Raw genomic sequence first — 27479 nt, 5'->3', positions numbered from 1 at the left:
CGCTCCCTGCTTACAACTTTAGCTTCGGAGCAGGTCCAGAGTGGGCCGCCTAGCACTGCACTAGCAGAGCCGAATATTCATTTTAAAAAACTAAAATTTGACTCACTGAGGCAAGGTTCTCATTGCTGGAGTGGCCCTATGGCCAGCTTCACTCTCCTGACCTATTCTTTTCCATCTGATTGGGTGCTATAGGTTTCAAAACCTTAACCATACTTTATGCCTAGAATAATAGTAAGGGGCACATTCATTAAAGTACGAATCCGAATCACGAAACCCAATCATTTCTGATGATTGCAAAAATCACGAAAATTCCATTCATTTGAATACAAAGATTTCATACTGCAATCTGAAAAGTTCCGAAATTTTCATATTGAAACAATTATTTGCAAATGGCAATCCGATAGTCACAAAATTTTCGTATCCGAACGATCATAAACAGTGGGAAAAACTTTCAGGCTTTGAACCTTCAGTGCATGATTTTGAAGCCTCCCATGGGAATCAATGGCACTCTGCAGCTCCAACCTGGCCCAAGGAAAGTCTCCCATAGGGTTCAATGGCACTCTGCAGCTCCAACCCGGCCCAAGGAAAGTCTCCCATAGGGCTCAATGGCACTCTGCAGCTCCAACCCGGCCCAAGGAAAGTCTCCCATAGGGCTCAATGGCACTCTGCAGCTCCAACCCGGCCCAAGGAAAGTCTCCCATAGGGCTCAATGGCACTCTGCAGCTCCAACCTGGCCCAAGGAAAGTCTCCCATAGGGCTCAATGGCACTCTGCAGCTCAGACCCGGCCCAAGGAAAGTCTCCCATAGGGCTCAATGGCACTCTGCAGCTCCAACCCGGCCCAAGGAAAGTCTCCCATAGGGCTCAATGGCACTCTGCAGCTCCAACCCGGCCCAAGGAAAGTCTCCCATAGGACTCAATGGCACTCTGCAGCTCCAACCTGGCCCATTGTTTGTAATCGGACTTTAATGAATGTGCCCCTAGGTAACATTTTAAAATGAAAAAAGGGAGAGTGAGTTCCCTCGTGAGTGTGTATCTACAGCTGAGAGATAAATTAGGGTTAAACTCTATGTTTCCATTGCTTTATATACCAATTCTTTACCAAACAGTGAGAAAGCAGGCTAACTTAAAGGTACAGCCCCCCCCCCCCAAACAGTCTCCATGTCCAACTGGGGCTCAGTGATTAAGAAGGAGCTGGAAATTGAATATAGCGGCGGCGGCTGCTGGCTAACATGTTTCAATTAAGTTGGGCTTTTCCCCATAGGGAGACGAGTGCGAGTACAATCAGGCGAAGCAAGACAGGGCATGTCGCTTTAATAAGAAACCGGCCCATTAGACTCCCTGGCGTTTCGCATATTAGATGCACATGGCGGCACCTGGAAAATACGCTGCCCGCTGTGCCGCATTCGCTGGGAATGAGCTGCTATTTTAAAGGTTTGCCTAGGGATTTGATTTTTATATTTCAAACCAACAACAAAACACAAATGGGTTCATTTAAAGAGCTGCTAGTGAGAGTTATAGTTATACATGGGAAGGAAATATGTGGGAAATAGAGCTTTGAATACAGGGAAGGTCATATTTAGCCACGTGGCACTGGGGTAGCAGAGTTATCCTGCCACTTTTATTGGGCTGTGGATTTCTAAGGGGGTGGTTCACCCAGGTTTGGACTGGGCCAACCCAGACCCGATTCCCACTGGTGCTACCCCGCTGATCTCCCTCCCCCCAATCAAATTGATAGTAAGTATAATATAATGAACCTAGTCCGATCCTGGGTTAACCTCTAATGACCATTTTGTATAATGCAGATGGTGATGCAATTGCAATTGGTCTTTTTTGGCTTTGCAATTCATTTGTTTTTTGTTCGGCATCCCTCCTGGTTAGAGTTTCAGCAGTTATGTGGTTGCTAGAGTCCACTTTACCCTACCAACCTGGCAGTGGTTTAGAGATAAATAGGAGAGGGCTGAAAAGAAAAATGAGAAATAAAAAGTGACAGTAACAATAAAAGTTGTCCAATAGTTTAATAAAAAAAAAGACCAGTTGAAAAGCTGCTAGAAGGACATTACTAACAGATGACAGGGTGGCCTACTGATTTATAGAAAGATAGATTTGGTAAATAAAGATTTGTGTATGTCTATAAATACTTTCTAACACTCTCGTTTTCTCACTTTGCTCCGCGTTGCACAAAGTTGCACCTTCTTCTGCATGTGGCACTGTATGTTCTGCATTGCTGCACACTGGGGGGGCAAGGGGTGGGCAGAACCCAGGCACCCCCCCCGGAACAAACCCCCCTAGCCTGTGTGTCTGTCATTGTGCAAGATGGGGAGCACTTACCCACATACCCACTGAAACTGCGGCTGTGTGATGGGGGCAAGGGATCTCAGCCGGGCTGGGGGGCATTCAGGGCTGAATATCAGTTTATAGAGAGAGCGCAGAAATATTCCCAGCATGCACTTACACTAACGGTAAATGGGATGACCCAAGCCCCAGAATAGCTCAGCTGTGAGCCATGTAAGTGCACTGTAGCCTTAAAGGGACTCTCTGCCCAAAAACTGTCGTTTGCCCAATGAAAGAAAACGCCATTCTTAAGCACCTTTCCAACATTCACTCCATATTCTCCTTCAGTGTCATTTGTAAGGGGAATTGCTCCTGAAAGCAGTGATTTATCCCCTTCTAGTCACTGGTTTTGACTCCCAGTTGTGCTCCGTTGTTTCATGTTTCACCTCACTCCTCTGCACTCCCCCATTATCAATATATATATATATATATATATATATAGGGCATTAAGCCACTGTGCATTATCTGCCAAGAAATACCCCCATTTAAGCAAAACAGGGATTGTTTGTCCATAAATTGCTATATTTTCAAGCTGGCCAACTGTGTCCCACTCACCCCCAGTCTGGCCAGTCCTACACTCACTCACCCCCGGTCTGGCCAGTCCTACACTCACTCACCCCCGGTCTGGCCAGTCCTACACTCACCCCCAGTCTGGCCAGTCCTATACTCACTAACCCCGGTCTGGCCTGTCCTACACTCACTCACCCCCGGTCTGGCCTGTCCTACACTCACTCACCCCCGGTCTGGCCTGTCCTACACTCACTCACCCCCGGTCTGGCCAGTCCTACACTCACTCACCCCGGTCTGGCCAGTCCTACACTCACTCACCCCCGGTCTGGCCTGTTCCTACACTCACTCACCCCCGGTCTGGCCTGTCCTACACTCACTCCACCCCCGGTCTGGCCAGTCCTACACTCACTCACCCCCGGTCTGGCCTGTCCTACACTCACTCACCCCCGGTCTGGCCTGTCCTACACTCACTCACCCCCGGTCTGGCCCTGTCCTACACTCACTCACCCCCGGTCTGGCCTGTCCTACACTCACTCACCCCCGGTCTGGCCTGTCCTACACTCACTCACCCCCGGTCTGGCCAGTCCTACACTCACTCACCCCCGGTCTGGCCAGTCCTACACTCACTCACCCCCGGTCTGGCCTGTCCTACACTCACTCACCCCCGGTCTGGCCAGTCCTATACTCACTCACCCCCGGTCTGGCCAGTCCTACACTCACCCCCCGGTCTGGCCTGTCCTACACTCACTCAACCCCGGTCTGGCCTGTCCTACACTCACTCACCCCCGGTCTGGCCAGTCCCAATCTCGCTCACCCCGGGTCTGGCCAGTCCTACACTCACTCACCCCGGGTCTGGCCAATGAGGCTGTAATACATATAGACAACCCGAAGAGCCCCTCTGCACTCACCCATTATCAATAAATATAGTATTTTAAATGCATTTATAGTTGAAGGCTGCTTAGAATTACACTTTCTTTTTCATTAAGAAAAAAAAGAAAAAGTGTTTTGGATGGAGTTCCCGTTACGCAATGTGTCAGGCAGGTGTCCTGTAGCTTTAAGGCTTGGGTGTTGCGCTGGGAGAGCTCAGGAGGGTGCCCTGTAGCTTTAAGGCTTGGGTGTTGCGCTGGGAGAGCTCAGGAGGGTGCCCTGTAGCTTTAAGGCTTGGGTGTAGCGCTGGGAGAGCTCAGGAGGGTGCCCTGTAGCTTTAAGGCTTGGGTGTTGCGCTGGGAGAGCTCAGGAGGGTGCCCTGTAGCTTTAAGGCTTGGGTGTTGCGCTGGGAGAGCTCGGGAGGGTGCCCTGTAGCTTTAAGGCTTGGGTGTTGCGCTGCGAGAGCTCGGGAGGGAGCCCTGTAGCTTTAAGGCTTGGGTGTAGCGCTGGGAGAGCTCGGGAGGGAGCCCTGTAGCTTTAAGGCTTGGGTGTTGCGCTGGGAGAGCTCGGGAGGGTGCCCTGTAGCTTTAAGGCTTGGGTGTTGCGCTGGGAGAGCTCAGGAGGGTGCCCTGTAGCTTTAAGGCTTGGGTGTTGCGCTAGGAGAGCTCAGGAAGGTGCCCTGTAGCTTTAAGGCTTGGGTGTAGCGCTGGGAGAGCTCAGGAGGGTGCCCTGTAGCTTTAAGGCTTGGGTGTAGCGCTGGGAGAGCTCAGGAGGGTGCCCTGTAGCTTTAAGGCTTGGGTGTTGCGCTAGGAGAGCTCAGGAGGGTGCCCTGTAGCTTTAAGGCTTGGGTGTTGCGCTAGGAGAGCTCAGGAGGGTGCCCTGTAGCTTTAAGGCTTGGGTGTTGCGCTAGGAGATCTCAGGAGGGTGCCCTGTAGCTTTAAGGCTTGGGTGTTGCGCTGGGAGAGCTCAGGAGGGTGCCCTGTAGCTTTAAGGCTTGGGTGTTGCGCTGGGAGAGCTCAGGAGGGTGCCCTGTAGCTTTAAGGCTTGGGTGTTGCGCTGGGAGAGCTCAGGAAGGTGCCCTGTAGCTTTAAGGCTTGGGTGTTGCGCTGGGAGAGCTCAGGAGGGTGCCCTGTAGCTTTAAGGCTTGGGTGTAGCGCTGGGAGAGCTCAGGAAGGTGCCCTGTAGCTTTAAGGCTTGGGTGTTGCGCTAGGAGAGCTCAGGAGGGTGCCCTGTAGCTTTAAGGCTTGGGTGTTGCGCTGGGAGAGCTCAGGAAGGTGCCCTGTAGCTTTAAGGCTGGGGTGTAGCGCTGGGAGAGCTCAGGAGGGTGCCCTGTAGCTTTAAGGCTTGGGTGTAGCGCTGGGAGAGCTCAGGAGGGTGCCCTGTAGCTTTAAGGCTTGGGTGTAGCGCTGGGAGAGCTCAGGAGGGTGCCCTGTAGCTTTAAGGCTTGGGTGTAGCGCTGGGAGAGCTCAGGAGGGTGCCCTGTAGCTTTAAGGCTTGGGTGTAGCGCTGGGAGAGCTCAGGAGGGTGCCCTGTAGCTTTAAGGCTTGGGTGTAGCGCTGGGAGAGCTCAGGAAGGTGCCCTGTAGCTTTAAGGCTTGGGTGTTGCGCTAGGAGAGCTCAGGAGGGTGCCCTGTAGCTTTAAGGCTTGGGTGTAGCGCTGGGAGAGCTCAGGAGGGTGCCCTGTAGTTTTAAGGCTTGGGTGTTGGGCTGGGAGAGCTCAGGAGGGTGCCCTGTAGCTTTAAGGCTTGGGTGTAGCGCTGGGAGAGCTCAGGAGGGTGCCCTGTAGCTTTAAGGCTTGGGTGTAGCGCTGGGAGAGCTCGGGAGGGTGCCCTGTAGCTTTAAGGCTTGGGTGTAGCGCTGGGAGAGCTCGGGAGGGTGCCCTGTAGCTTTAAGGCTTGGGTGCTGCGCTGGGAGAGCTCAGGAGGGTGCCCTGTAGCTTTAAGGCTTGGGTGTAGCGCTGGGAGAGCTCAGGTCTGAGTCAGGCAGGTGCACTGTAGCTTTAAATGGTGAGGGCTGGGTGGGTGCAGCGGCTCAGCTCTCGGTGCTACAGTCGCACACAGTCAGTGCAGCCGCTGAGCCGGTCGGATCAGTACAGACTCCGGCGCGCAGGGAGCCGCATGTGCCATGATCCCGCCCGGGGGCCCCCCTGTGCCCGGACACCGGCCCTCTGTTTAGTCCTGAGCCGGAGGGATCGCTGCCTGGCTGGGGCCGCCGCACGGTAAGTGGCAACTTCTCTCCGCTGGTACTGACCGCACCTGTCCGACCTTCCCTGCCCCATAGGGTGGGGTCTCACAGGCAACACCGACTGCAACAGGTGCGACTCTCTAGCGGGGGCTTGACTACAACTCCCACAATCCCCTGTTAGTAAGAGTTGACGCTACTCAAACACTTTCTGTTTCCCTTACAGATCAATGGGGAACCAGGTGGAGAAACTGACCCATCTCAGCTACAAAGAAGTCCCCACGGTGGATCCGACCGGTGTAGATCAGGACGAAGGTCCCAGAATCGGGGTCTCCTACATCTTCTCGGCGGACGACGATGAACTGGAGGAGCCCGGGCAGGAGCCGGGCAGGCAGAGCGCAGTAGTACGGGAGGAGCTGCCCTACGATCCCGGTAACGAGGTGGAGTGCTCGGTGTATTACCGGGACGAGTGTATCTACGAGAGGAGCCTGGGCGGAGCGGAGCGGGGCAGGACCTACTCCCCGGAGAAGCTGCTGGACAGGTGCAAGCCCGGGGACCTGCTGGAGTTTGTGGCCAGGAACCAGTACCCGCACTGGGCGCTCTATGTGGGGGACTTCCAGGTGGTGCATCTGTACCGGCTGCACATCGCTAACAGCTTCGTGACGGACGCCAGCCAGGGCCGGAGGGGCCGGATCGTCAACGATCGCTACCGATTCAAGGCGCTGAGCCCGGAGGTGGCGGTGCAGAACGCTATGGAACAGGTGGGCTCCAAGGAGCAGGAGCTAAACTGGCGCAACTCCGAGTGCTTCGCCGCCTGGTGCCGCTACGGCAAAAGGGAGTTTAAGATCGGCGGGGAGATCCGCATAGGCAAGCAGCCCTACCGGCTGCGGATTCGCCTCTCCGAGAAGAAGAGCCACACGCTGGAGTTCCAGAGCCTGGAGGACCTGATCATGGAGAGGAGAAGGAACGATCAGATAGGCAAAGCCGCCCTCCTGCAGGAACTCGCCAGCCACCTCCATGGTGAGGAGGAACCCAGGACAGAGCCCAATGGCAACAACTGAGGGGCAGCCACTTAACCCTTTCAGTTCCTTTCAAATCACATGTGAGGGGGGAGAGCTTATTCAGTTCTTATTACTTTGGGTTTAACCATTTCACTCCCCCCCCCCCCTCACGCTTGCGGAATTCCCACTGCCTATATCCCAATTTCTGGCGTTTCATTTCACTCCCAAAAGGAATATTTCCCTTTAAGGCAAATCCCAACTGGAACCAGTTCTGCCTGTGTTTAAAGGGAGGTGTGGCCCCTTGGATGTGTTGGCAGGATCCGGCTGCTTGTTTGCCCTACAGCGCTAGTAGTGCTGGGGGCCCAGGGCCCGACTCTTTATATCCTATGACCCTTCAGCTGTTGATGGAATACAATAAGGGCTGAGATACAACTCCCTGGTGGTGCTGGGAGTTGTACAACACCGGACTGGCAGGGGGAAACCCTGATCTAAAGTTTTACTGTCGCCATCTTGCTTTGTGGCTGCCATCTTGTTCTGCCTTCCCCTTCTGCTACTTGCCCTACCCACAGCTGAGATCTTGGGCTGGTTTCATTATATGGTGGTTCAGGCTGAAATATACTACAGTCTTGGTGTTTGTACCAAAGCAGGGCACCATTCCTCCCCCTTACCCCTGCATTGTGCCCAGAGGTCCAGCCAGCTGCCATTGTTTACACTGATTGGGGGTAATGTACTAAAAGGTGCAACGGTTTCCACTAGTCTAGTAACCCGTAACAACCAGGCGACTGCCTGTACTGGTCACCTGTTTGAAAACAAGCATCTGATTGGTTGCTGCGGGTTATTACACTTTGCCCCTTTTTATCACATTACTGTGATTATTTGCTGCATGTGTTAAGCAGAGCTTTTTGTATCTTGCTAAATGACAGAGCTGGGATATCAGTGCTGAACTTCAACTCCCATCAGCTGGATTTCATGTCATGGTGGAACCACGGCTGATATGCAATTAAGGCAGGGGAGATATGTGTTTTCACCTGTTATATGACAGGCTACTTAGTAGGTACAGGTATGGGATCTGTTATCCGGAAACCTGTTATCCAAAAAGTTTTCAAATTACGGGAAAGCCATCTCCCATTGACTCCATTATAATCAAGTAATTCAAATTTTTAAAAATTGTTTTTTTTTTTCTGTAATAATAAAACCGTACTTTGTTCTGGACCCCAACTAATCCTCATTGGAGGCAAAACAAGTCTGTTGGGTTTATTCAATATTTAAATGATCTTTAGCAGACTTAACTTTTGGAGATCCATTCTGGATAACCGGTCCCATAGATGTACTAAATGGCCACGTGGGTAGGAGGTGCCCTTTGTATGTATAGCAGGTAGTGTGCTCACAATGTGGGACAGTTCGTTACATTCTATGTATTGAGGGGGCTCATTAGGGCTGTGCTCCAACAGAGACAGTCAGTGTTTGAGTCTGTTACCTTGGTTACAGACACGCAGTCCGCACTTAGGCAACATGGGCTGCTATAGTCACTGCAGGAACAATGTTATGGGTTCATGACGCGCCCAGCCACATTTCAGGCTCATTTCTGCCCTTATCTCAAACTTTATATTGCCCCCTAACCCTATACCCGCAATAGAGCACCCCCTAGCCCCATGCCCACAATACAGCACCCCCTAGCCCTATGCCCACAATAGAGCACCCCCTAGCCCCATGCCCACAATACAACACCCCCTAGCCCCATGCCCACAATACAACACCCCCTAGCCCTATGCCCACAATAGAGCACCCCCTAGCCCCATGCCCACAATACAGCACCCCCTAGCCCTATGCCCACAATAGAGCACCCCCTAGCCCCATGCCCACAATACAACACCCCCTAGCCCCATGCCCACAATACAACACCCCCTAGCCCCATGCCCACAATACAGCACCCCCTAGCCCAATACCCACAATACAGCACCCCCTAGCCCCATGCCCACAATACAACACCCCCTAGCCCCATGCCCACAATACAGCACCCCCTAGCCCAATACCCACAATACAGCACCCCCTAGCCTTATACCCACAATAGAGCACATTTCTGGGTACTGATCAGGGCCTGAGGCTAATGCCGTAGCCCTAAAAGTGAGTCTGAGTAAAGTGCAAGTGGTTCTACTCGCTCCTGTACTGCGTGACTCCCACAGCTTTCAGGTTCTCCTGGTGTGAGAAACAGGTGGCTGCGTCCTCGGCTCATGGAATTTCTACTGAGTCACGCACTTCTCCACCTGCGGGTATTGCCTGCCGGCTCTGTACTGTACAGCAAACACCTCCTAACCCGTCCCTACAGTAACGCCATTGTTTCAGCCTCACAAAGGAGCCCTGACCCCATATAATTAATTTCATATATTTATTAAATATTTCTAATATAGACTCCAGGCACAGAGCCGTGCATTGTTGTGGGAGCCCTGACCGGAGAATATTTATATATATATATTTTTATTAAGAGATGTTTCTGGCTGAGGCTGATTATCTTCTTCATCAAACCAAATTCTCTGTTTCTGCTGGATATTTGCATAACTGCCACCGTCCTGTCCCCATAAAAATGATTTGCAGACTTTAATTTTCAGATGCAGTCTGTTGGCCCTGGGAAGAAAAATCTTTATTGACTTTGTCATCTGAGACATTGTAAACAGTGAGATACTGTAATATATTAATGAATGTGTCGCGCTCCTCTTTTCCCGCCTGCGTGGTGAGCTCAGCCATACTGTGCCGCTGTCTGACAGATAAACACTTAAAGAAATTCTGCTGCCCTTAAGGGGGGGGGGTGTTAGTAGATCCGACTGCAGCTTATCAGTAAGTAATAGGATTGCTAGATGGCTCCGACATAATCATTTACATCCTGAATATGCATCTGTGGTATATAGTAGGGAGAGATGGCGCCTATAGTAGCAGTGGGGGGGGGGATAATAGCCTCTGGGAGGGGACTGGGGCTGTGGGATAGCAGGTATAGTAGGGAGAAATGGTGCCTATAGTAGCACTGGGGGGATAATAGCCTCTGGGAAGGGACTGGGGCTGTGGGATAGCAGGTATAGTAGGGAGAGATGGTGCCTATAGTAGCAGTGGGATAATGGCCTCTGGGAAGGGACTGGGGCTGTGGGATAGCAGGTATAGTAGGGAGAGATGGTGCCTATAGTAGCAGTGGGATAATAGCCTCTGGGAGGGGACTGGGGCTGTGGGATAGCAGGTATAGTAGGGAGAGATGGTGCCTATAGTAGCAGTGGGGGGATAATAGCCTCTGGGAAGGGACTGGGGCTGTGGGATAGCAGGTATAGTAGGGAGAGATGGTGCCTATAGTAGCAGTGGGGGGATAATAGCCTCTGGGAAGGGACTGGGGCTGTGGGATAGCAGGTATAGTAGGGAGAAATGGTGCCTATAGTAGCAGTGGGGGGATAATAGCCTCTGGGAAGGGACTGGGGCTGTGGGATAGCAGGTATAGTAGGGAGAGATGGTGCCTATAGTAGCAGTGGGGGGATAATAGCCTCTGGGAAGGGACTGGGGCTGTGGGATAGCAGGTATAGTAGGGAGAGATGGTGCCTATAGTAGCAGTGGGGGATAATAGCCTCTGGGAAGGGACTGGGGAGAGATGGGGCCTATAGTAGCAAAGGGTATTATAGCAGAAAAGCTGCATAGCAATTAAAATAAAGCAAGATGGCAACGGTAATGCTAATTTGAAAGGATGGGAAACCCAAAACAAAACACTTGGCCTAATGAAAGACAAAATGAAATCTGCACTTTACATTTATTGCAAATATTTTATGGTTACAAAATTTGTAAATGTAATTACTGCATTTAATAGCATCAGTCTGTCCTTCCCTGTTCTCTGAGTTGCCAGTGCTGACTGTAGCAGAAGCCAACTGAAAAACACACCTGCTTAAAGCGGTTGTCCACCTTTTTAGTATGATGTAGAGAGTGCTATTCAGAGGCATGTTGCAATTGGTCTTCATTTTTTTATTTGTTTTTTTTTTTAATTATTTAGCTTTTTGTTCAGCAGCTCTCCAGTTTGGAATTTCAGCAGCTATCTGGTTGTTAGGTTCCAATTTAACCAAGCAACCAGGCAGTGGTTTGAAAAAGAAGGGAATATGAATAGAAGAGGGCCTAAATAGAAAGATAAGTAATAAAAAGTAACCATAAAATTGTAGCCTCACAGAGCAACAGTTTTTTGACTGCCGGGGTCAGTGACCCCCATTTGAAAGCTGGAAAGTCAGAAGAAATAATTAAAAAAACTGTAAAAAATTAAGACCAATTGAAAAGTTTCTAAGAATAGGCCATTCTATAGCATACTAAAAGTTAACCTGAAGGTGAACTACCCCTTTTAAGATGCATGCAATTCGCTATGGGGGCTGGAGTCTGGGCTGGAGAAGAAGCAGCTTTTGCTACATAGTCAGAACCAACAGTGAGTGAAGAGAATAGCAAAGGCCACACAGATACTTCTCATAGATCCCTTCATGGCTGCCTGTGTGACTATTATGGTATGTTGGAACTTGTAGATTCATAGCATTACCAAATGATACCTTTGCCAGTAACAATATCCCAATATGAACAGGGTGTTTTATCCAGAATGCTGGCAATCTGTGTTTTTTCTTTTTCTGGATAAGGGGTCTCTTCATAATCTGGCATGCCATGCTGTGGGCTACTGAAAACCATTTAACAAATAACAAAATCCAGGAATATTCATTGACTCGTAGAATCAAATCAAGGCAGGTCAGAATATGGCACTGCTGTATTTTGGAGCTTTCTGGATAACAGATTTACTGATAGTAGATCTAAATATATACAAGTTGGGCCCATGAGTCACGCTAGTAATCATGCTGATGGCCTGCGCTCATTGAAAGTGCTGAGTGCTAATGGATTACCCTGTTCCTGCCGAGGCACAGTATGGATCTCTTGCCATTTTATGGGCTTGTGAGTCGCCACGTTACTCAGACCTTTTAGTTCTGTCCACGTAGGGGAAGCTTTTCCAAAATGGTGCCAAAGTGGCATAGACATTATTATTCAATGCAGTGTATCGCTTGTGTGTACACTTTGCTAATTTGCCTTATTCGTATATATCTCCTATGAGGGTTATGGCGCACGTAGCACTTTGAGCATTATAAGTCACTGCTTGCCCCAGATTGGTACCCATTCAAGTGGGTCTCCCAACACCCACAATTAGCACTGGCAGGTTGTTGAGTTCAAGTCATTAAGTTAATGGGAATCGGGTTACTGTGAGTAGTTCTGAGTGTGACGCAAATTGCTCATTATGTGAAACGGTTTATAAGCTGTTGCCTGCTGTAATGAGAGGTCCCCACTGCAAACATGGGCCCCAGGCTGCAGATCTAAAGTGAGTATTCACTTATTTAGAAGCGATCTGAAGTTCAGGGGGCTCCTATGCAGGCTATTGGCCCATTGAAAGGCGTTTGTAAAAGAAGAACTTGTAAATAAATATGGCTAGAAATGCTGTATTTTATTTACTGACCTTACATCAACAGCCCTAATGATCCAGGCCATCGATCTTGTCATCAGAATCTAATATTTAGCCCTTTAGCATCAGTGTCTATGAGAGATTCTTTTCAATAGCAGCCCAAAGCACACTGAGCATGTGCAGTGCCACTGACACTCCTAACAAAATCCAAGATGGTTACCCACGGTGCTCAATTCTAAGGGTGAAGACATGGAGCTACTAGTAGCAGCTACTTGTCGTGGCTACAGAAATGGACAATGCTGATCATTTACTAATAATTGTCTCTACATGTGTTTTAGCAGAGGCAATTCTCAGTATTGTTTATGGCAAGGTATTGTCTGGAGTGTAGCAGCTGTTACAAGTAGCTGCTACTAAGTAGCTCCGTGTGTCTTTACCCTAAATGCCTGAATCATTACTGTTACAGAGAGTCTGAAACTTTGAGGTGGTGCAGTAAGCTCAGTATATAAAATACGGCATAATACCCATATTTGTTTCCAGGGTTTACATTGTATCATGTTGCACTCTGCCACTAATGTACTTTGAATTTTCATTTTTGTTTGCTGTGCTTATCGGTGTTACTTTGCTGACTGATCAGGTAAGCACTTTTCTTTCTGTAGTAATGGAGCCTGCAAGGCTGATGGCGCAGGGGCTTATCCACCAATGCTTTGAACCTGTCGCTGAGCTTTGCTTTCATTTGAATGTGGGAAGTGGTGTTTTATGGCCTGAAAAACATGGGTTTCCCATTTAAGTAAATAGAAGGCAGAATAGCAGTGTTGGGAACTTCTGTGCTGAATAACTGGGGGGGTATGCTAAGGCTTGGGGCATGTGGGGGGATATTTTCAGCCCAGGAAAAACCTGTACAATTCTGGCATTTTGGGCAGTTCATATTACATTGCCGAAAGGCAGCAAGGAGGGGGTGGCTATGAACGTTTCTCAGATGAATTATGTCCATATGCCTTTAACCTCTGGTACTTTCACACCAATGCCACTTGTGGGGAACAATAATAGAAAAGCTTAGACACCTGGTATACAGACCCTATGGCAGGGATCCCCAACCTTTTTTACTCGTGAGCCAAAGAAAAAAGTTCTTTGGGGATGCCAAATAAGCACTATTTGGCTATTTGGTAGCCCTATGGGGACTGCTAGCCTTCAGGGGGCACTGCCTAGGGTAAAACTGTGTCTCTGGGCTTCCAAAACTTGCTTCCAAGCCAGAAATGTAAAAAATGGCACCTACTTTGAGGCCACTGGGAGCAACATCAAAGGGGGTGGGGAGCAACATGTTGCCCCCGAGCCACTGGTTGGGGATCACTGCTCTAGGGTATCAGTGCTGGATAAAATCGATTGGGATCTGATGCCTGTCGCCTGTCCAATGACCCATGCTGTGTCTGGAAAACAGACAAGTCCCAGCTGTAGTTCATGTGCCTTGCCCCCTAGCAAACAATTGTTCTCACATTGAATGTCTTGGTAACTGCAGTTATGTGTCGTAACATACAATGTATAGCTGGGCAAACGATTGCATCACAAAGAGGGCCTTGAGAAGACTGAACTTGCCAGCGTTGCCCTCACCAACGGCATTTTCTTATCTGCCTGATGGATATCTAGCAGGTTTCCGATGAGATATCAGTCTGACAGGCCCATGCACTATTATGAGCCTGAGGCTTCTGTAGAATGTTCCTTCTGGTCTGTTGAGCGATACATGGGCTAAACTTTGCCATAAAATCTAAATATAAGGAATAAGTAATATAATTGGCTTACAATTCCCCCTGGGTAAGCAGGAAGAGGATAAGGCCAACTCTTTGACAAACCTTCCAACTTCTTTGCTTCTTCCCAACACCCCCCCTGCCCTTCACAGCCAATATCTCCGCTGAAATCTACTTGACCTTGTTAATGTGAAATTGTGTTTTTATTTTGTACACAAATGTTCTCATTCTGAAGCCATGAAAACTGCTGAAACAATGAGTTTCTTTGCCTTGACGAACAGTCCCCGGTGGGAGCGGATTAGCAAACTTTTGAATTCCTGCATACTATGTATTTCTTATCGGAATGTCGTTTTTGCGGCAAACAGAACGGAAGAAGAAAAAAATAAAAAAACTGGACCGTTTCTCTGTAGATATTCATATTGAAGTTTTTTGTAGAATTCATTTTGTTTCTCTATTTAAAATTATAAATATTTTCATACGAATATTTTTGGAAGCCGAAACAAATTGTCATTCGATTTTGCAACTGAAAAGTAAATTATGTCTGATTACAAGTGTTGCTGCCTGTGTTTAATTCTCTGCCAATTGGCTGTGGGTGGGTGGGTGGGGGCTGACTTATAAGAATCATGGGAGAATGCCAGCAATAGAGCAGGATTTGAGGTAAGAGAATGCCAGTCCATAAGGTAAAGGGACTCCTTTTACACGGGACAGCAAAAAGCCACCTTTGTAAATGTATAAATAATAAACCATAAATGGGTGCTTTTCTAAGTACTTTTGCAATTTTACAATTAACTATTTATGTTCAGTTTAAATGCTATTTAAGTTTTTATTAACTGCGAATATCATGAATTTTGTAACGGCGCCACCTACTGGGCAGTACCTGTAACCGTACAGTCACAAAGAAATAGCTTCAGAAGGAAAACAGAGAAGTGTTCTGAATTTTGTGTAAAAAAAAAAAAAAAAAAAAAAAAATTTGCACTAGAGATCACACCCTTTGCTTTGCCCCAGTTAAGCAACAAGTATGTGCAGTGGAATGATGGGGTGGCACAGGGCCTGCGTACATCAGTCTTGACAGTTGTCATATTTTTGGGTCACTTTAACACTGCATTGTGTTCGGGGAGAAGGTTGCTGGCTCAATCACCTAAAATTGCTTGTGTCTCTTTGGAAATAGTTCTCCAGACATAAAACACATGATTGATGGCCACAAGCAAATACTGGATTGTATTCAAGTGAGTTTCTCCACCCTGTCGCTACTTGTTATCGGGACATATTATAGGCCATTACTCATATTACCACACACTATCATACAGGTGATTTGTCAGGCATTGCTATTTGGTTTCTAATACTGTTGAATGTAAAGCACTGTGTCTGACGTAGATGGACCCCAGCACCAAAACACACACTTGAGTGCACCAACACATGTATGTCCATTAGGGTGTTTCTCGTTCAGTAGCATTAGGAGCTCTTAAAGGTGCACGGGGGGGACTAGACTGCCGCTCCTCTCCACTGGAGGGTTATGGTGGTCAAACTGCCCCATTGTACCCTTACCTTTAGTTATATTCAATTTTATTTTTCCACTTACAGATTCTGTCTCTTTCTATATGTGGTAGATACCAGAATTCCACCAGCACCCCTCTCATAAATAATTCCTGGTAGCCCCAGATTTGTCTGCAAAAGGATAAGTAGAACCGGCACCCGATGCAATTCAAATCTGGAAATTGCCCCTCTGATTTATTGAGTCCAACAAAAATATTAATGCAATGTTTTGGGACCTCTTCTAGTGCCCGTATTGAATTGCCTTGAGTGCCGGAAGCCCTTGTTCTCTTTCTTGATGTGACATTTCAAGTGTTTCTCCAATAGCAGCGAATGTGCAATTCTCATTTAAGTACTACAGCGCCTTCAGTCTGAGCATTGAATAATTTAATTGAGAACACGGGTCCCTTTTTTATTTTTAAGAAATGTTTTTTATGGGCTGTAGAATCGAAAGCCCATTTGTCATTGTCTTGTTGGAGTGCTGAGCTTTTAAGTCCAAACACATCACAATTCAGATGCTAAATCATTCCGATTCGCCATTCCCAGGCTATAAAGCCAAATCCTGTTTCAAACGGTTTCATTGAATGCGCTGAGTGCGCCGTGTTTCTCCGAGGCATCAAAGCCGCCTGTGTGTGTTCACCTGGTTTAATTATTAATTTAAAGCTCTTTCCAAATACATCTTTGTGTGAGGATTTCTATTTTCCCCTGTAATGTGCACCTACAGGTCTGTGTATATGCGCCAGGGCTTTAGTGTGTGAGTGAATCCTCCCCGCATTCAGCCCTGGCACAGGCAAAAAGAAATGTGCAATTTTTGTTTCGAGAAAGTGATGTAATTTTGTTTTTTTTTATTTATAATTTGGAAATAATAATTGGGTTTAAAAGTACATTTTTTTTTGACAAAGGTGTTTATCCGATCTGGGCACACTTAGTGGTTCTGGTACCGGTCAGGTACCTGCAGTGCAATGTGGGTATTGGATGAGTAGGATATAGGTTTAATTGTCTTTTGGGTCTGTCAACTTATCCTTGAATGACATCACTTGTGACCCTGATGATGTCACTTCCTGGTTTTAGCATGGACATGAGGTAGCAAGCCAGGTTGATGGGGCAGTTAGAATATCTGAAACCACTCTACATGCTTATGTGCCTTTTAATATGTTATAGAATGGCCTATTCTCAGTTGGTCTTCATTTTTTATCTGTTATAAAATGGTATATCATAGGCCTCTACTATCATCCTATTGCTGACTGAGGGCAAATGATTAGATGATCCTGGTGTTGGGCACCACCATCCCTCTGAACCATTGAAATGTCCCCACAAATGATATAAGCCTAATGTCACTTACATAAAGCATGAGTAAGTGGCTGCATTATGGATTTTGAGTTGAGTGCTACAGGTAAGTGTGTATAGGTTTCTTATTGAAGCTTTATTACCCCTTTCCATTGTGTTGTTATTCGGAATTAATAGCATAAGTGGGTGCTGCTGAGGACAGAAACAATCCCTACCTGCATTAGTAATGGCTTTTGTGTCAGTGTAAATATTTACTCTCTTGCCATTATACTGCTGAAAGTAGGGAGTGGTTTCCTTTCCATTTAGGTGATTAGCTAATCATGGGTAATGCCGGGCTTGTTCTATCCTAAGTAATGAAGCCATAATCTCCCAGATGTAGGGTAGGTCAGAGAGGGCATTATGTGGGACATGTCTTTCATAGAAGCAAAATTTATACGTTGTATCCAGGCTGCCCTTCACCTGTTGTTGATCAGCAAGGCCTTCTAATGGGGGTTGCTTGGGAATCTTAGTTTAGTAGCTGCTGTAGGGCCATGGATTTGAAAACCTGGCCTTCATGCCTTGTATGTATGTATGTATGTATGCAGCAGGAAGGCCTTACACCTACTGTTCTCTACTTTACTTAGCATTTTTCCCGATACGCCATTTCTTAGTCCAGTTTCATTCTTGGGATTCACCCAAGTTTCTGTTTACATATCTCCTGTTAATTACTATAGTCCTTTGTAGGAAGTTATGCCACTATATTAAAGTTGATAAAGGTGAATGAGCCTAAACAGCATGGGGACATGCTTCTGAGTACCAAGCAATGGCCAGGGCCAATGTCTATTTGTAGTGCATGTGTTGGACTTTAAGGCTGTAAAGGAAGAAGCCTCATGAGATATTCTGTATTTTCTACCATCTAAAAGCCAATTTAGCCCTCTGGGATTCTGTACAATGAGGACATTTACAGCCTTTTGGTACTTACTGAACATGGAAGTGACAGGCCCAATGGGGGCTTCAGTAAAGCACCGTGCTGTTCCTGACTGATGGGAACTTTTGGTATTCACAATGGGGTCTATTTGCTAGCACTAAAATTGTAAAAACAGCATTATTTCCTACAGTATACATTTTTTAATAGGATTTTCTAATATTATTGGCCTACCTATAGCTAACATTAGCTGTTATGTCCTACAAAATCCCTAGGAGTGCCACAGACCAACATCCACAGTGTTTAGTGACTTGACTGGTATTCAAAATAGGCCCTGGAATTTCAAGTACACAGAGGCCCAAACAGCCCCCCATCAGCCCAATAAATAGTGACTGACTGTGGCATCTTACAGCAGCCCCTCTGGCATTTGCCGGAATCCACAGATTGCCAGTCTGGGCCTGTTTGGTGGATACCAAAAACATTCTATGGTGGGGCATATTAAGTTCACATAACACCAAGAAGCCCAGTAGTAGTACCTGTACAGCCCTGGCTGCTGTGTATGTAGTGTTGGGTTTTACAAGACGGTGGGAGGTTTCTGGACATTACAAGGTAGAAGATTCCAGTAAGAGTTTTCATGAGTCAGAACTCTGGCAGTGAATGGGATGGACAATGGAGAGCCAGGAGCCGGATGAGAGTTCAGAGAGCAGATGCATTGTGAGATGAGAGTGAATAAGAAAGAATGGATATTGTCCTTCAGTTCCAAAAGATCAAATAACAAGGATTGTTTGCTTCTGGGAAGCCTCAAGCACTTTCCAGACATTATTCTTAGTAGCATGACCCCTAGAATTCAGTGCTTGGGTAATACAGTAACTACACCTTGTGTTAACATACTAGGGCTGGTTTAGAAACATAGGTAGTAAATTGCCCAAACCCAGTTGCCCATAGGAAGCAATTAGCTTCATTGGGTAACCTGTAGAAAATATTGGCCAACCCTTAAGCGGGAAAAGAAATAAAAATGGAATAAAAGTAATTTTTGTGGGGGTCAAAAAAAACCCCAAACAATGTGTACTCCCCTTAAATTGCCTCAAGAATCTGTATCTACAGTAGGGACTGTATTTGTTTACACCAGGGGTGGCCAAGACGTCAATCGTGGTCTACCAGTCGATCCCCCTGAATTTCTGGTGGAACGCGGCGAACCCGGGGGATGCAGAAGTGCAGCGTGAATGCGTACGTACGCTGTGTCTTGGGGGAGGGGTCATCGGTCGATCGCTGATGGAAAAACTCTGGCCACCCCTGGTTTACACCATAAAATACAAATAGAAAGATACAAGGTGAAAATGTTGAGCATAAGATGTGGCCAAAGTGCCATATTGTTCAACCATCTGTGTGTATATAGAATAGTCTGACAGACCAGCCAGATCCTTAACAGAATTGTTGGCTGTGTGGATGGCCAGCTTGCATATATCCAACCTCTTAGCTCAGGGCTAAAACTTTGGGGCCCCATACATGGACACAAACGTGCAGTACCGACATTTTTGGCCACACCCCTTGTATGTTTGCTTCACCAATAATTAACTAGCAGTTAGGTAGGTTTTTGCTGGGACAAAACTAGTTGGATGTATTTTTTTTCAGCCACAGCTACTATAATCCAAGCTCACCAATCATTTTACTGGAAAGCAGGGGTAACTATAGAGGAAAAGGACCCTGCAACTGCTGGGGGCCCAGGAACTAAATGGGGCCCAGTGGAACTGATAATCAGCTGCAGTATATTTTCATGGAATATGTTGTGTTTCTAAAGTTTAGGGGCCCAATGATCTTGCTGTGGGGCCCTATAACCACACACGTCATTCCACTGCTAAAAAGTATCATTTAGTAAATAGATCCCAATATAAACAACTGATGTTACTCTATAATAGTCAGTTCTTATAAATAGTTATTAAAATGATGAATTAATGTGCTAATGAGCCAGTCAGTTCCCTGGGGGTCAGTGGAATTTACCTTAACGTTCTTAAAGAGACAGTATAGTAATAGTTTATAGTAATTAAAATATAATGTACTGTTGCCCTGCACTGGTAAAATGTGTGTATTTACTTCAGAAACTCTACTATAGTTTATATATAACTATAGGGGAACAGTCCCTCCTCTCCCCTCCTAACGGTGACCCTGGCTGATTGGTTAGTTAATTGTAAGGTTAGACCATGTATTGCCACCATTATTTTCAACATTAATATCAGGAATGTCTGGGAGGTCTAATTTAACAGCAGCTGGAGGTCTGCTCTTTATCCAGCCTCCCTCTTCTCTACTTCCAGCTCTGATCTAAATCTATTTTGCATTTTCACTCATTATTTGTCTTTTATGCTACTTTTACAGTGGTGTTATTTAATGATCTATTTTTAGCTCAACCTATAACCCATAATATTATTATTATTCTGCATTCTCCCTCTACAGAAGCACATGCTGTGGCATAATTATGACAATAATTTGGAGACCCTATAGGCCTATAGGTCAAAATCTGACCTGATAAGAGTCTATAGGGGTCATGTAATAAAACGCACTATGTTTTCCCAGGAGCAGTAACCCATAACAACCAATCAGTAAGTAGCATTTGCTGGTCTGTTTAAGAAAATATCTGATTGGTTACTTTGGTTTACTGCTCCAAAGTTAAGCTGGCCATACACGGGCCATTTCTAGCTGCCAATATCAGTCCTTTAGCCACATCGGCAGCTTATCTGCCCTTGTTTGGGCACTAACGTTGGGCACAAGGTGCAGGAGTCAAAGTGCAACACAACCAGGCACATCCTTCCTCAGCCAATAAGGAGCCTGTGACTGAGCAGCAGAGGTAATATAACACATTATTGTAGGGTCCAACCTTTCCTTTTAGGCTCGCATTGAAAAAGGTAAAAAAATAAAAACTCACAGGATGGGAAACAGAACCATCTCACTTGACTGTAATGATGTCCTCAAAGCTTTCATCTCTCCTGGAGAAATTAATTTGAGAATTAATAGGAAAGAAACCAAAATGCTCAGACTGAATGACTGTTCACTGTGGGCCTTTAATATCTGTAGTTGGAATAGGAAAAATTAAATAGGATGGGGGGGGGACATTAGCTATAAATACGTAGAAATACATAGAGTAGAGTTAGTAAGTTTGGCTGCATTTATACATTGGTCACAAATCAAATGTCAGAATTATTTAACAGGACTTTTACCTTATAGGGATATTATCATCCCTAAACATCATATATATACAGTATATATATATATATATCCAGTATTTATATCTATATACTATAGATATATATATATAGTATATAGATATAAATACTGGATATATATCTATACAGTATATATAGATATATATATACACACACACACATTTTTTTCTTTTTTAATCTTTCCATGATTTTTTTTTTCTTTTTAAACTTTTCGGATATCCATTAAAAATTTCCCATGTCGGTATTCAACGCAAACTACTTGGTGAACCTTGACTGACTGATTTCCCACTTCTAAAAAATCGGAAAATACGCTTCCCACTGATTTCTATGGGGTCCTCCACCATGAAAACAAGTTTTTAAATAACAAAGAGAATGTCATTCCAAGCAGCTTTCCATATGTATTTAATGCTATGTAGGGACCCATAGGGTTAATGTGCCCCTATGGCTTTAAACCCTACCTTTGCTTTTCTCCTTGTCACTAGGCAGGGTGAATGTATCTATTTGGTATTACCATATATTTTGTTATTGGCCCAAGGCTAGAGCACACCCTGCCACACTTTACTATAGTGTTAGGAAAGGGGTGGTTCCAGGAAGCATGGGATCCACAAGGCCCAGAAGGTTAGGCCCTAAGGGGACTATTACAGCCAAATAGGGGTTTTCTGTTTCTGTTTAACTGTTTCGTGGATATTCTGGATGCTCAACTAGCCACCCTAATCCTGCCTCTCACTCCTAAAGTGAGCTGTTACAGCTCTTACCTGACACTGTCTCCTACTGAGGCCTACCCCCACCTCAGGCTCTTCTGGTACCAACCAACCCTGCTGCAAGTAGGATCCACAGAAAGAGACCAAGCACACAGACTTTCCTTTTAGCGCCCCGACACCCCTGTACAACTACATAGCGCCCCGACACCCCTGTACAACTACATAGCGTTCAGGGAAGCAACTCCCTCACTCAACTTTAGAACCAGCTCTTAACTCTTATGGGGACTGCCCAAAGTACAGGTGAGCAAAACTTTTACCTTCCTACATATTCTCATTGTAAATATAATTGCAGGTAAAAGCTGTATTTGAGGATCCCTTACTGTTCTGACTCTTGAAACAATGTAGTAGGAGTCAAATCTTCTCACAAATCAGTACAGTAGAACATTACATTACAGTAGCATTATGCAGGCAGGCCTGAAATCCACAGGCTTGGGCAGCGCAGTGCTCCCAGCGGGTCGCAGATGGGTGATGGGCAGAACTTTGCTCTTGGGCCCCACCCTGCTCGCAGTATCAGTTCCCTATAATTTTTCTACTTCTGATGGCCTTCCCTGTCCCCTCTAGTGACTTTAGAAAGGGGCAGGACAGGTCTGGGTATATAAGTAAGGGTGGCCTGTTGGGTCAAGTTAGTTGTTGGCTGGGAGCTAGCAGGAAAGGGGTAGGGACAAGTCGACTTTTTGTCAACCCACACCTCACTAATTAAAGGGGTTGTTCACCTTTAAATTAATGTTTAGGGGGTTATGTAATAAAAGGCACTAAGTTTGCCCAGGAGCTATGGGTTACTGATCCTGGGTAAACTTATTATATATGGGGGTTAGTATGTTGTAGATTGTTCTATTCTGAAGCAATTTTCAATTGGTCTTCATTTTCTATTACTTGTGTTTTTGCAAATATTTAGCTTTATATTCAGTAACTCTTCAGTTTGGAATTTTAGTAACTATATATGGTTGCTAGGGTCCAAATTACCCTCGGAACTAGGCAGTGGAACGAATGACAAACTGGAATATGAATAGAAGAGGGTCTGAATAGAAGTTATAAAAATAAACAATAATAATATACAATAATAAATTGTAACCTCACAGAGTTTTTTTTTGGGCTGTCGCAGGTCAGTGACCGCCTTTTGAAAGCTGGATAGATTCAGAAGAGAAAAAAAAAATTAAAAATGAAGACTAACTGAAAAGTTCCTAAGAACTGGCTAATCTGTAATATACTAAAGGGTAAATTAAAGTTAAACCACCCCTTCAACAGAACAAACATGGATCATTCAATAACAAAATGAATGTAAATACAAGGTACAGATCCATTCGAGATTAAAAAAAAAAAATCAAGATTAGGTGCTAAAAGAAAAGAGAAGGTGGTCTCTGCCCCACAGAGCTTACAGTCTGAATGGGTGGGTACCTTACACGCTACACACACACAAAGAGGAGGACCCTTTAATAAGCCCCTAAGATTCATTTTCATATTGGGATTGTATTCCCATCTCACCGCACACTTACTGTTATTTCACTTATTAACTCTCATTTGATTGCTTTGTCTCTTTTTATTCTATTTAACCAATCATCTGGGGCGCACTGGCACATAGTGTCTTGAGAAAAATAAAATGCCAGTGTCTTTTATCATTTAGCTCACACTTTACAGCCCCCCCTAGTGATTCCCAGACAGACCCCAAACTGGAACAATTGCCACAAAAAAAATGAGGCATTTTTATATAAAGCAAATTGTCATGTAAAAGTGGAGCAGGTCCCCTTAGCCCCTTTGTAGGAAGCGACAGCAGAACCCGTAAGCTATTAGGGGTCCCTGGAGTATAATGGAGCCCATGGGGGGGGGGTCCTGCCTTATACAGAATTTCAGTTTCTGTGTTTAAAAATTACAAAATGAATATACTGGGGGTGGGGGGGGGGGGGTTATTATTGTTAATAATACAATCAGTGTGATTAACAGATTAATAGGGATTCGATTGGATAAATTAAATGTGTAAGGTGCGGTCCTGCACTTGCATTGAATCCCATTTTAAAGAATATGCAATTTTGTTTACTCCAAAATGAGGCTGGAGCACCCTTGTTAAAAAGTCACCTTTGCCTACCGTAAAAAAAATAGCAACTGCCATCGCAAAGTTAAAGACCAAAGTCCAGAGCAATTAAATTAAAAAAGGTGCTGAGACATTTGCTGTGTGTATGGAATGGAGCGCCGCAGTATTGCTTCTTTTTGATCCTTGGAATTTGATTAAAAGCCCTTATATTTAGACATGCACAGCGGAGCTAGGGGCCCTTTGAGAAAAGGCAAACAATTTTGAGTGGAGACAATCTCCGAATGTCACAGTCCCCCCCCTGTAGCCATTTCAGTGTGTAAGGCGCCAGCGCCGGCATTAACAGTCACTGTAATCAAACAAGTTTATTAAGGGGCCGTCACAAAGGCAGTTAATGCTTTTTATCCGAAAAGGAATAACACTTTCATACTAAATTAGAAACAAAAGCCACTCATTGTTAAGTGATTTGTGAAATTCATCCTCTGGCTAATTTAAAGGAAAACTAAACCCCAGAATGAATGCTTAACCAACATTTTGTATTATGTTAAGTGACCTATTAAAGAATCTCCCCAACCTGGAATATATATATCAGTAAATATTGCCCTTTTACAGCCTTTCTCTTGAGCCGCCATTTGGTGATGGGCTGTGTGCTCCCTCAGAGATCAGCTGACAGGAAGTGATGCAGCTCTAACTGTAACAGGAAGTAGTGTGGGAGCAAAAAGCAGAACTCTGCCCATTCATTGGCTGATGGGGCCTAGCATGTATGTGTGCCTTGGCTTGTTTGTGTGCACTGTGACTCCTATGATCCCAGGGGGCGGCCCTTAGTACTTAAAATGGCAGTTTTCTATTTAGGATTACCCAATGGCACATACTGCTAAAAAAGCATATTTTTATGAAAATGGTTTATTTAGATGAAGCAGGGTTTTACATATGAGCTGTTTATGCAATATATTTTTATAGAGACCTACACTGTTTGGGGATATAGTTTCCTTTAATATAGTAAGAAACATGCAACAGTCTGGGTAGCACATATGTGCGGTTACCCATACTGTATGTGTGAGCGGCGTGTGTCTCATTCATATTTGCTGAAAGCCAATGAGTGTGAGGATACAGGAAGGCGCTATCTTGCTGCAATCAAAAGCAGGACTTCTGTCCCTTGGGCTAATATGAACATAGTTGCCCAGGTGTAGTTGCTGGTAACAACTAATTAGCAATTAGTTATGGACGGTCTACTACAAGCTGGAAAATGAAAGTAAAGACTGCATTGGTTGCTATTGACAACTGGACCTATGTTCAAAAATCAAGAATGTATTTCAAAGAGGTGGTTCGCTTATAAGTTAACATATAGAATGTCCTATACCAGCATTCAGATGGGGGGGGGGGGGGGAGATATCATCACACAGCATCATCACGTGATAAGGTTTCTGATGGTGTAATGATTTTGAGAGCAGCATTATTACGTTCCGAGGGTTTCTGTCTGGTTTTCAACATTCAGAAAAACCAGGATGTCCGGGTCAAAACCGAACAGGTGGCAACCCAATTCCAACTGGGTTTTTCTTTTTTTTTTTCCCTGCTCAGTTGGAATGCTGGTTTTTCTCCTTGCAGATGGGTCCATAAGGATTAACTCTTACAAACAGTGGCGTAACTATAGAGGAAGCAGTCTTGGGGGGCCCATGGAACAAATGGCCTGAACCATGGAGTCTGCTTCCTCTATAGCTTTAGTGAACCCCCCTCCCCACTGCTCTCCTACCTGAGAGCTAGCAGTTGGAGGGGGGGATGTGATGGGATGTGGGTGGGGAATGGGAGGGCATTCGGGGAGATGGGGCGTAAGGGCTGGGAGAGTGAGGAACAGTAGGGGTGGGTGATTAATGCTTGCATTTTGCACCAGGCCCCTCAAATAATGGGGGGGGGGTGCACGGTCTAGGTACGCCACTGCTTACAAACCCCTTTACACAAGGTATAACAGTTCTACCCAGACATGTAGCAAAACCAACGCCGATCCTATCTAGGCCCTGGCTTGAAACGTGATTGGTTTTCCCTGTGTCTCTGAGGAAAGCTCTGGGCTGCCCTTATTTTCTCCATGTATTTTTCCAAATATTACAGCAAAATGAGCTCTCAATAAACAGCGTGATGGCTCCTCCAAAATGCCACTCTGCTTAATGATTCCTCCAGCTTAGCGAGTCATGTCGCATTAAGCAGCATGATGGAAATGTTTTATAATATCTGGGCTAGATGTGTTCATTACAGGAGCCGGTGTAGCGCCTGCACCCAAATGTAACTATAAAACATAATGTACTCTGCAAAGTGGGTGACAGCTCCGCTCACGGAGAAGTGCTTTCTCATTATGCCGCCAGAAAGAGATTTTTTATAGCTGTCACAGGACATAATAAAATGATGGGTTGGATATGCACGGCTTTAACAAAGTTTGCGATCTGGTAATTTACTTCCTTTTCATTGTTGGACGGAAAATGGAAAAGGTTTCTTAACCGCTTGTCTGCGGCGCTGCCTGTCACGGAGCTGAACTCCATGCAACCAGCTGCGGCCTCCATACCTGGCACTAAAATGGTTAAAGGATAAATAAATCATATTTCTAAGTATCGTTTCTACTGTTTTATTCCTGTACACGATTCTTAAGTCTATTTGGTGGGTAAGAGCTTGTCTCCATGGCCAGACATTGAACTAGAAACTGCCCAATGGGATTTCTAGTCTCACTGGGCAATACCTGACCGAGCCAAACTGGAATATATATATGAGAAAATATTTGCCCTTTCCCTTGAGCCGCCATTTAGTGATGGGCTGTGTGTGCCCTCAGAGATCAGCTGACAGGAAGTGATGCAGCTCTAACTGTAACAGGAAGTAGTGTGGGAGCAAAAGACAGAATTGTTATGGGGAACTTTTTATTTCCAAATGACACTGTTACATAGCAAATAATTCCCTCTGCCATTTAACATTTTATTCTTGAACCAACAAATGTATTTGTAGCTGTAATATTGGTGTGTAGGCGCCATCTCAGTGCATTGTGCCTGAGTCTGAGCTTTCAGCCAGCGCTACACATTAGAACTGCTTTCAGCTAACCTATTGTTTCTCCTACTCCCATGTAACTGGGGGAGTCCCAAGCCGGACTTGGATTTCTTACTATTGAGTGCTATTCTGATACCTACTGGGAGCTGCTATCTTGCTCCCTTCCCATTGCTCTGCTGATCGGCTGCTGGGGGGGGGGGATATCACTCCAACTTGCAGCACAGCAGTGCCTTGTGCCTGAGTCTGAGCTTTCAGCCAGCGCTACACATTAGAACTGCTTTCAGCTAACCTATTGTTTCTCCTACTCCCATGGAACTGGAGGAGTCCCAAGCCGGACTTGGATTTCTTACTATTGAGTGCTATTCTGATACCTACTGGGAGCTGCTGTCTTCCCATTGTTCTGCTGATCGGCTGCTGGGGGGGAGGGGGGGGGATATCACTCCAACTTGCAGCGCAGCAGTAAAGTGTGACTGAAGTTTAACAGAGTACAGGTCACATGGCTGTGGCACCCTGGGAAATGAAGAATATGGCTAGCCCCATGGGAAAAACAGATTACAGTGCAGGATTCTGCTGGAGAAGCTCTATTAACTGATGGGTTTTGAAAAAAAACATGTTTTCCCATGACAGAATTCCTTTAAGATCTATATCAGCCTCTCTCTGTGTGTGTGT

At 45.7% G+C, this 27479-nt stretch overlaps 1 protein-coding gene across 1 annotated transcript; it reads left to right on the top strand.

The window, feature by feature from the left end:
• The first annotated feature begins 5590 nt into the window (after window positions 1-5590).
• On the top strand, window positions 5591-8017 carry lratd2 (LRAT domain containing 2). Its single transcript, XM_004920759.4, has 2 exons — window positions 5591-5926; window positions 6116-8017. Exons 1-2 carry the CDS (start codon window positions 5712-5714, stop codon window positions 6948-6950), a joined length of 1050 nt encoding a protein of 349 aa, XP_004920816.2. The 5' UTR covers window positions 5591-5711; the 3' UTR covers window positions 6951-8017.
• Window positions 8018-27479: the final 19462 nt, after the last annotated feature.

The sequence above is a fragment of the Xenopus tropicalis genome, chromosome 6 (genome assembly GCF_000004195.4).
Source record: "Xenopus tropicalis strain Nigerian chromosome 6, UCB_Xtro_10.0, whole genome shotgun sequence".
NCBI lineage: Eukaryota > Metazoa > Chordata > Amphibia > Anura > Pipidae > Xenopus > Xenopus tropicalis.
The sequence above is the reverse complement of the archived record's forward strand: the minus strand, read 5'-3'. Positions and strand labels throughout refer to the sequence as shown.

Excerpts from the sequence above, each read along its gene's own strand:
- lratd2 (XM_004920759.4), top strand. The coding sequence starts at position 5,712 with ATGGTGAGGGCTGGGTGGGTGCAGCGGCTCAGCTCTCGGTGCTACAGT. Across the intron at positions 5,927-6,115 it reads CTGGCTGGGGCCGCCGCACG|ATCAATGGGGAACCAGGTGG; the intron begins GTAAGTGGCAAC and ends TTTCCCTTACAG.